This window comes from Haliotis cracherodii, unplaced genomic scaffold (genome assembly GCF_022045235.1).
Source record: "Haliotis cracherodii isolate W230 unplaced genomic scaffold, xgHalCrac1.p SCAF_17, whole genome shotgun sequence".
Lineage (NCBI taxonomy): Eukaryota > Metazoa > Mollusca > Gastropoda > Lepetellida > Haliotidae > Haliotis > Haliotis cracherodii.
Window position 1 is genome coordinate 1501817 of NW_027266272.1, and position 11224 is coordinate 1513040.

The following is an 11224-nucleotide window of genomic DNA, read 5'->3' on the forward strand; positions in this document are numbered from 1 at the left end:
TTGTACCAGGTAGGTTCCAGAGTTGCGTCCCTTAGACATTGGGTTCGAATCACAGGTTTGTCCAGATTATGGTTCTAGGTTTTTAAACACCCGTGCTCGTGAGTTTTATCTTAGTAGATCTGGTCGGAGACCTGCATCACTTCGAACTGCCTATCAACATCAAGATGACACGTCGGGGTGTAATTGAGAAACTGTTCACAACCTACCTCACATGGCTATCAAATGGTCTCACCTCTGACAATGTCTTCGATATGAAGTAGATGTCGACTCTGTAGAGGCCACTGCCGTACTCCCTCATGAACACTGGCAACTCCGCCGGGAACGACTGTTTGTAAACAGATCGGTGAAAGGCATTAACTACTAGCTGAAACTACTTCATATGCCATCTAATAGACATCCGCGTAAGGCATAGGACATGATATTGTATCTTGATTCAGTAGGTAGACAGACCTGGGCAAGCAATGTTCCACTTATTCTGTTCAGTTCAGGTCTAGGATATGCTTGGGTCTACCAAGATGGTGGATGTATAGTGAGTTTCCATAACCTGTGCCAGATTGAAAGATATGTACAGTCAAGAATGGTCCAATATAGTATCGTCTAGTACAAGATATGAGTATTATACACTTTTTAAGATAAGCCTAGAAGCACAGAAATAGTTAATAAATTTGACCTTGTGTACATTTGCTACAGATGTTTCACGTTTTCGAGTTGGATGTACAAGGCTAATGTTGATACCGAGAGACGTGACAAAATTCAAAAATCTGAAAGAGTATGTACTTATTACAGTAAGCAAGAGCTGTATCATTTCACCCTTATATGACCACCCTTAAAATATATTCGAAAGCAATGCATATATCAAATATAAATGTATTTCGACCGCCAGTCCAACAATTTATTCGCCTTGTGGTAACCTCAAATCATCAATAGTTATGTTATATTTCAAATATGTTTCGAGACCAGAATTGTACAGAAATGAAACGTGATTTTACTTGTAATAACATCCTGTACTGTATTGTATGAACTTCATGTATTTGGGCCTATGACCTATCATACAATAAACATTGTTTGATTTGACTGCAACATCAATATGTCTGTCATTGCCTGTTCCCCCATCCACCATCAGCCAATTTAGTGTTCTTTGGGAATAATGCATGCGATGTCGAAATTCTCAAGTAAAATAGGAAATCCCGGTTAATACAACGCAAACTAGTTTTGATTGACATGATCAGATTAGGGATTCGACTAGTACGATTTTTGATGATCTAAGATAAACTGGAGTGTCTATCATTCCCTATGCTGTGTGACGTTCTACCATTTGTAAAGGAAACCACGTTCCGTTCTTAAATAAAATTACTGTCAGTTTGAGAGACGAAATGGACGTCTTAACACAATCCTGGCTAAAAACAGGCTTACGACAGATGTTCTTGACAATTTGACGTATTAATACACTGATGTATCCTGGTCGCTGACTCAGTGTAAGCCACAGAGTAACGTTCTAGGTTATTTAGGTTGGTGGTGTGCGCAGGTGTGGTGGCCGGGGAGGGTTGGGGTAGGCTAGGAGGTGTAGATACATGTATGTTTCGTTACACGCATAATATTTCAAGTAAATAGTTGAGCCGAACAATTTCTTTTATCAATTATTACTTGGGGTAAAAGTAAAGGACATTTTTCCTGTAACTGGAAACTGATTAATCCCCTAGAAACCTAATCCGGGATTCGAACCCACAATCATAGGTTTCTGGCGTGCCCAGCGGCCACAACTCTGCACAGCAATGTCTGTATACTATTTTATATGGCAGGCCATTCAGGATCATTGTGACTCCCGTTGCAATGTAAGTAATAGATACAGCGTTATCGATCTCTGCTAATAACCGGTATCCATTCTGACACAAGCGATCACTTAGTTTTACCACTGCATGCCTCAAGCCCTATATCATCCTAAATCTGTCGGGACAATGTTCCTGGCTCGAGTCATGTCTCCCTTATATCAATGGCGTGTAGAGTCGCCAGCAGCAGCTAAATGCTGAACACCACGCAGTATTGACTATTAAGTTGTGCTCCTACATTAACACATTGGAAACACAATTTTAATGGATTTGCTTCCGAAACAGAATCTCCTGTGGATGACTCTCTCCCTGAAGACATGTGATCATGAACAAAGAGAAATGAAGAGGGATAGTGCTTTTTTTATATTGAAAAGAAATGGGTTAATATATAATATGACTGACGTTTTGAGAGACATTCTTGACGTCAAATATAAAGCGAGCTTTAGGAAAATGTATGTGTCTTATACGCTGGTGACAGTGACAGATTTCTGAATGACCATAACCTCCTCTGTTCTCTCATGGAACAAATTATTTCGCCTTCTCGGAGTGACGTAAAAAGTGAAAAAGTTGCGTGTTCGAATCAGATGCACTTCAGTCCGTGTAGTTTCACTGATGTGTTTATGTGTGTAGATATGTGTAGCTACGACGGTTCATAAAGGGAATTTATGAAATCTGTTGGTGTGAACTTGATACTGGGAAATAATTCGCTCAGTAAACTCCATCTGGTTGTGGATATGCCCCCAAGATATTGTGTTAAGTCAATTACACCACTTTCCACTATTGTGTGCGTGTGTGTGCGCGCGTGCGTGTGCGCGTGCGTGTGCGTGTGTGTGTGTGTGTGTGTGTGTGTGTGTGTGTGTGTGTGTGTGTGTGTGTGTGTGTGTGTGTGTGTGTGTGTGTGTGTGTGTTTATGTACATGTGTGAACGTATGGATGAATATGTACTGAGCAGAGTGTATGATGATATTGGGACAACTGTATGTGTGTTCTCATACAGGTGTGTGAAGATTAGTGTACGTGTGTGTTGATGTGTATGTTCTAGCGTGTTTACTCACGTTGACGACAGAGAACATGCAGGTGAAGGAGAGGTTGGTGATGAGGAGGAAGATAGCGGCGTCGATGTTCATGACGCCGCTCTGGTCGTACTTTTGCATCAGGTATACTAGCCCAAGGAACACCGCCGCCAACTGCAACACACCTTGCAGCAATAAAGAGACGTCGCCATTCAAGTCTCTAAGTCAAAATACTGAATGTAATGAGCATTGAATAGAAAAAGTAAAATCACAAACAAGCATTTTCGGGTTTATACCCCAACAGAGAATGGTTCAGTCCACGGATGAATGCTGGTCACTCCGGCGATAAACAACATTTACGTACTCATTCATGGTAAGGTTTTCATTAGAGCCAATAATTGTAAGAATAAGAAGCCCATTTAAAATGCTCAGATTCCATTCATCATGCGTAATGTGTGCTGCCAGGACGGAACTACATAGACTCGGCACAACCAAACAATCGGCGTCCACTGTCTCCATGACGCGGGTCGATGGTGCAGACAAAGGGTCCATCTGTCTCCATGACGTGGGTCGATGGTGCAGACAAAGGGTCCATCTGTCTCCATGACGCGGGTAGATGGTGCAGACAAAGGGTCCATCTGTCTCCATGACGCGGGTCGATGGTGCAGACAAAGGGTCCATCTGTCTCCATGACGCGGGTAGATGGTGCAGACAAAGGGTCCATCTGTCTCCATGACGCGGATCGATAGTGCAGACAAAGGGTCCATCTGTCTCCATGATGCGGATAGATGGTGCAGAAAAAGAGTCCATCTGTCTCCATGACGCGGGTAGATGGTGCAGACAAAGGGTCCATCTGTCTCCATGACGCGGGTCGATGGTGCAGACAAAGGGTCCATATGTCTCCATGACGTGGATAGATGGTGCAGACAAAGGGTCCATCTGTCTCCATGACGCGGGTCGATGGTGCAGACAAAGGGTCCATCTGTCTCCATGACGTGGATAGATGGTGCAGACAAAGGGTCCATCTGTCTCAATGACGCGGGTAGATGGTGCAGACATAGGGTCCATCTGTCTCCATGACGCGGATAGATGGTGCAGACAAAGGGTCCATCTGTCTCCATGACGCGGGTAGATGGTGCAGACAAAGGGTCCATCTGTCTCGACCTTGTATTTGTGTAGGACATGGCACAAAATGACAATAATCAGACCCCGAGCGTTTTCGACTGAGATAAGACATTTAGGGTCATGTTTAGGGGCATGTTTAGGGGCGCTTTTGGGGTGCAATCGTACAGGGACCCGTGAAAGTATTATACGTTGACGTCGCTATCAATGTTTTAGGATTCTCTAAATATAAAACATATGGAAGAACGGATACGTGTCTGTACCTCATTATTATATACACTGACTGACGTACAGTGTCACAGCAATACAGTAGAATCTTTTTATCCTCTTGCGCTCGATACAAATTATTATAAAATATAATTGTTTTATTGTAATGTTCATATCGACAAAATACATATTTATTTTTCAAAAAGTCTTTTCCCATTAGCGTATCATACGACAGTCGTAGCGCTAAACTGGACTTTCTAAACGGGGAGTTTGACATTGTTTATTGCTTCACAAAACATCATCGATCATGCGGCAGTTCGCGTCATGGCTGATGAGAACATATTATCTCGCTTACTGAATATGCCTTAATTTAAAGCCACAGTTTATTGCCTTTAAGTAAAATATGTAAGGGCATGACATGAAAGGTCCCAGCAACGCAAACAAGTGTAAGTTTTTTAAAAACTCTATTTCGATCGGGGTTTTGTTGCAATCTCCAGAAACCGTTGACCTCCAAACCAAGACTCGCCAGTTCAATATAAATGTCACAAAAGGTTAGTGTTTCCACTCATGGCAATGTTTCATATCGGAATAAAACATGACAGCGATAATTTGTCATTTGAAATCACGTATGACATCAGACAGGCAAGCAAGACCTATTCTATTGCATGATCTCGGGATCAGTGTAACGATTACTCCTTCTGGGGGCGTCTACAGGGCAGTGACCTCGTCTGTTGGTCCCCAGTAACGATTACTCCTTCTGGGGGCGTCTACAGGGCAGTGACCTCGTCTGTTGTTCCCCAGTAACGGATGTGTATTGTCCCAGATGTGTCGTTGCGTCTTTAACTAATTACTGACATAGTGTCATAACAACATATTATTTTCGTTCACTCGCACTCCGCAGAAGACCGCGAAATCAACAGAAATGCAATTTAAATATCATATTTTCTTTCGTTACAAACTGTTCCGTCTTAATCCATCAAACGTCGTTTCCGTTGGAATTGAACATATATGTTTGAAGTACTATTTTATAAAGAATATTAATTGTTATATTGATACAATATCATGCATCCGCAGTAATGTTGCCATTACAACAACGAATGCCACTAAGAGTAAAGGGAATATGAAGGCGGATCACGAAATATGAAGAAAGAATATATATAGAAAGAATCTATTATAACGTCAGGATCTGGCTTCTGAGAACGAGTATGTGTGTGTGTGTGTGTGGGGGGGGGGGGGGGGGGGGTGAAGAGGGGTGGGGGTGCACGGGTGGCCCAGTCGTCAAAGAAGCCGCAATTCGTTGTGCAGAGTTGTGTCCCTTTGGTACACCAGGAGCTATGAGTTTTGGTTCGAATCCTGGTTCATCCCGATAATGTTTGTCATCATGTTTGTCATCATGTTTGTCAGCACCATACCCTAGATCGTGGGTTTCACCGGAGTGGTAAACATCCACTTTAGGCTTTCCTCACAAATTAAGCTGACACGCCGTGATATAACTGCAATACTGTTCACAGCGGCGTGACACCCACCTCAGCATCGCTCACACTGCATCTCGCCCAACACATTTCAATGTCAACAGCGACAGTACATGTATGCGCCTACTCACGACAGTCTGAAGTCCTTGTGCTACAAACACCGCCGCATCCCTCCTCATCCCGATACCACTTCTCCACAGCAGCATCTGCAGCTGTTTGTGCCCAGGGGAGCTGTACCTGCAGATAGCAAGATCTGGTGATCACATCACACCTGACTCGAGTTCGTACCTGTTTCAATGTGAATGTAAAAATAGTATAACAAATCTTATCATATTTTCCATCTCGCTCAGTGTGTTCCGAATGTGTTAAAAACCTTCAGAAATACTGTATAGATTTTTATTATATTTTTGCTAGTTTATTATTAACCTCTGTTAATAGAATTTCATTAAAGTCAGACCTTAGTTCTGACTACCCCTAAACAAAGATCTGATGAAAACCCATTACGGGTCACGCCCATCATCAGGTGACTGTTTTTGTTTGTTTGTTTATTTTTTGTTTAAAACCACACTGAACACTATTCCAGCTATATGACGGCGGTCTGTAAATAATCAAATCTGGACCACACAATCCTGTGATTGACATCATGAGCATCGATCCACACAATTGTGATACGATGACATGTATCAACCAAGTCAGCGAGCCTGACCACCCGATCCCGTTAGTCCCCATTTTCGACAAGCATAGTCGCCTTTTACCTATGAAGACCTATTCTACCCCCGTTCTCCGGGTCTTAGCAAACAGTAGTCCGTTAGCGGCGTTGGATGAAGACATTTTAATTCACGGAAATATGAACACAAACAATTGTTTAGCCATCAAATGCCATGGAATAACTTGTATTGTATTTATATGTATTTCATAATAAATTGGAGACAATTTAACCACACAGTGGATGCCAGTACTATTACCACTGTGTGACGCATTTAAAGCAGAAAAAGGGCTTTCATTCAAATTAAAATCTAGGTCAACACTGCAAAACAAAACAGTGATAAAGCCTCAATTCTCTAGTTACTGCAGAGTTACTTCTAGTTACTTCTCTTTGTAGTGCAGAGAACGGAGGCGCTCGGATGCGATAGAGACGTCACCTTGAAGATAAACCTGTTTTGAACTGTCCATAATTATAACAACAGAGGTCACCAAGAATCGGAATTCAGCCAATGTTGGAGTCAAACCTGGTTCATTGGCGTGACAAGCGAATGTTTTAATCACTGTGCCATATTATGCCAAATATATGCCATACATGCCATTTAGAAAGTGGTCCAATGTAACAAATGTTATATTTGAGATAATGCTTTCTTTTCATGGGGCTCAACTTTCTTTTCAAGGGACTCAACCAAATAAAGTACGAGAATCTGTACTTTACTAAGAAAGCGTTATCCCAAATATAACATTTGTTAAACGTTGTCATGTCAGAGAAACAGGACAACGGTTTCATGTCAGAACAAACACACGGTCATGAAGGAGACATCCTAAGCTTTTTAGGAGGATGTGCTGGTTGGTTTCTGCAATGTAGATTGTATTTGTTATTAAAACCTTCCCATGACGCAGATGGGATTTTGAAGAAGCACAAGAAATATTATTATATACACTGAAAATTATTTTCTTAACGATAAAAAACGTTCTTCGTCGACTTGTGGTTTCCGTAAAATGTATGTCTGACATTTATGTCGGGAAGCTTTACTTCCGGTGTTCGTCAAGTGTAAAACAACGCCATTCTGTAAAACCAAGGGACATACTGTTAACTTCAAAATCAACCGCGAGTTTTGTATGTAGTTGCCCTCAACAACTGTCAAACCTTATTCCATCTTAAACAGGTAATCTCCTGCATCTCCTGGGGATGTTACTTGATGCAGATGATGGATGCTTGCAGCCATATCCTTCAACAAATAATGGGTTCCTTCCAAACCTCAGAGCCCAACCAACTGACCGTGTTGAGGACACTACTTCTGTTTCTCCGGGTAACTCAAGTGCACTTAACGAAATCCTTATCATACATTTTGTAGCTCTGTTCATCTCCGGACACTGATGTATACATCGCTTAAACGTGACGGAGTGTCAACATATATGTTTACATACAGTGATCTGACTTCAGGTAACGGATCTGTGAATGATCTTGAGAGATTTAACAATGGATATGATATACGGTTTGTTTATTCAGTTACGTTGTGAAAGGAAAATTCCTTTTAGGTCAATATTGTTATGTTCTAGGGGACGACCAGTTAAAATTCTTTTGAGAGTTGAGGTAAACTAATAATTTGTTCTAGCAAATTCTGGAGGAAAATACTTTGTCTCCGGTTTTACAAAACAAATGAAGCCGCTGGGATATGGTTCTTCGCTATATTAGTGTCTATCTAGCCCAGTCTGTAGTGTTCTATTGTACTCGAAGTGTTTACATAGTGTATTGATACATGACACTTTTTATGGATATACAGTAACGAAGCTTTCACCTGATGAAGGGGCAAAAAGTAGCGCTGAAACGTCGTTCCTTGAATATAAGAATGTGCTATCTTTAAAAAGAAATGTCATGTATTCATATTCTCCCAACTTCTAAAAAGACTACACAGTGTATGATAACATATTCTCGGTAAATGTGAAGTGAAGTGATCGAATTGTCGCCTGAATCTTACACCTGGGAAAGTGTAGGATCATAAACTAAGCGGCAAAAGAAAGTATAGGTTGGCAATTTGTAATTTGGTATTGGGAATATGACTGCCCAGCAACAGGTACCAACAACGCGCCACCTGTGACGGCGCTCGTGCGGTGACCAAAAAAAAATGGTGAAACAGGTTTCCCGCCTTTGGCATAAACTACACGTGCATGTTAGCCGTAAAGAATGCGTTCGTCTGCAGGATATAGGTGACGAAAGCACACAAAAGAAATGCCACGACTGTCACGGGAGCAGAGAGAGAGAGCCATCGGTATGGCCGAAATTGGGGCAACACATGTCCAAATTGCCAGAATGTTTGGTAGTACACCATTGACAGTAGCCAGGCTGATTCAACGGTACATGCAGACAGGGAGGACACAGGACAGACCTAGAGCCGGACGACCCCGAGTGACAACACCACTGGTAGACGGTCAGAGACGGCTCATTCACCCGCGAAACAGATTCGTAACAGTGACGACGACGTGCTGCTGGAATCCGAGCGTATCGTCCTTTCCGAGGAATGGTACTGACTGCTCTACATCGACGCCTGAGACTGCGATGGGCGAGGCAAGTTCGACGCTGGCAAGTGAGAAATTGGCGTCGAGTGCTGTTTACTGAGGAAAGTCGGTTTAACTTGTTTCGAAATGACGGCAAGAACGAGTTTATCGACGCAGAGGGGAACGTTTGGCTCCGGTGTGTATTCGAGGGGTCCATCCATTCGGCGGGGGAGGTGTGGGGCGGTATTTGTGGAGATCAGAAGACTGATTTGGTGATTATACAGGGAAACCTGAACGCTGTGCAGTACAGAGACCAAGTGTTGCAGCCAGTTGTGCTTCCGTTCTTACAAAACCAACAGCATCGTACATTGTTCCAACACGACAATGCCAGGCCCCTTACTGCAAGACTAACTCGGAACTTTCTAAACCCGCAGAACGTTGACGTTTTGCCCTGGCCTGCCCACTCACCCGATATGAATCCTATTGAACATCTGTGGGACCATCTTGACAGACAGATTAGAGCGCGCCATCAGCATCCCGTCAACAGACAAGAATTGCAGCAGACCCGGAGAGAAGAGTGGCAACGGATTCCAGTCCACGTCATCAGAAGACTGACGTCATCGATAAGGCGGCGTATCTCAGCATGCATTGAGGCAGCTGGACGTCATACACGCTATTGAAGGCAATTGTGTCGACAATGAATTTGTAGTGTGTCTGACAATTGTTTCGTGACATCTCAGACAACTTTTGAAAATGAAATTTCTTACCCGACCATTGTTTACCTTGAGCTAACATTACCTATGATTGCACAATTTCATTCAAACTATGATTGATCAATCATTTGTTAGCTCTCCCTAGATTATAGTTTAATTCACAACAAAACCTCTTCTTGTTATTTTTGTATCGATCATGCAACTCGACCCATACTTTCTTTTGCCGCCCAGTTTATAATGCTGGCGAGTACTGGGCAGATCTTGTAGTCTTGGCTTTAAGCCATTCCTTGAGCCCATCGACACAACTGAATAAGGTACTGAGAAGAAAGTCACGTTGCCTTACCTGTCATTTCCATTGTTAAAGGCGTGTTGAAACTGAAATATAACACAATTATAATTGCTTTAGTTTTAAAATCGCAAAACGTCTCTAAGATGGTCAAGTTAGACAGATGCAGTTTATGTACTGTTCGCTTTGTATGCGCAGACGATATATTGACACCGTTTCTTGTAACAGAGGGGACTCTGATTTTTCTAGATTTAATATTAAAGCAGTTGTGAGTGAGTGAGTATGATTTTACAACGTTGTTAGAACTATTCCAGCAATGCCACGGCGAGGGACACCAGAGAGTCTAACCCGGTTCTTCTCTGGCTTATACCTGTCGGCTACCCTACCGCCTCCGACGGAGCCAACAAGAAGCAGCACAAACTACCATTGTCAGGACCTCTCACGACCAGATGGCATTTATTTATTTATTTAATCTCATTTAACTTACCGCTTGTGCACGCTGTTATTATGAGCGGTAAACATTTTACAAAAATGACTATTCGTAGTGTTATTTTGATTTTGGCACAGTTCTCGCGCCCGTAGGCACATGTCAAGTGTCCATCTAGCCAGATAACAGAGACTGATGCTGAGACTATATGTTAACTGCTTACCAAAGAAGAATTGATGTTTGCTTGGCTTTGATCTGTCACCTCCTGCAGATTACAGAGTAAAGTCTGATTAACCTCGCTCTTCCTGAAGGCGTCACACAGCGCCTGAAAAATTGAAACGTCCACGTTTGTAATGCTAAAGTTCAAACTGTCCTCACTTTTACTAACTCGTCGGTCATTGGCACCAGGAAATCCTCGTGATAAGTCAAGGTTATTACCATGGGTAATACCATCAGTTCTTTTTCCGAGTTCATGAACAATGTATAGAAACTATAATTGAATATAAACTGAAAGTCCATTATAACCTCCATGAGACGAACTGACAGTTCTAGAGGAGGTATATTCCTTAAGATGCTTGAATTTATAAGCAAGGAATGCTAAAGGCTAAAATGCTAAAACAAATTATCCTTTTATGATGTTTTTGTGTGTACCATTTCTTTAAGATTTCGTTTTTTGGAAATTGGTAAAGTCAGCAGCAACACGTGGCCTCACGGAGACAAGAGATTCTACAGAAAAAAGCATTTGATCTGGAAAATACTGAAACTAATCTCTAGGCTAATCTTGTGTGGCTTTACACACAATGATAATGAAGCAATGACAGACAAATTATTATGTCTGTAGTAACACACCCACATCACACAACACACCCACACCCACACCCACATGCACATAAACCACACACGTTTCAAAACCCTCACCCCATACACATACACACAGACACACACACACACACACACA

General features: G+C 42.2%; 1 protein-coding gene across 1 annotated transcript in view; it reads right to left on the reverse strand.

Annotated features, from left to right (window-relative positions):
• LOC139465100 (protein white-like) overlaps window positions 1–11224 on the reverse strand; it is a 33426-nt gene that overhangs the window by 10627 nt on the left and 11575 nt on the right. The window contains exons 9-13 of the mRNA XM_071246792.1: window positions 10490–10591; window positions 9897–9928; window positions 5771–5876; window positions 2881–3012; window positions 233–325 (exon numbers count right to left, since the gene is read on the reverse strand). Coding sequence (XP_071102893.1) covers window positions 233–325; window positions 2881–3012; window positions 5771–5876; window positions 9897–9928; window positions 10490–10591 — 465 coding nt within the window. The remainder of the gene's footprint in view (window positions 1–232; window positions 326–2880; window positions 3013–5770; window positions 5877–9896; window positions 9929–10489; window positions 10592–11224) is intronic.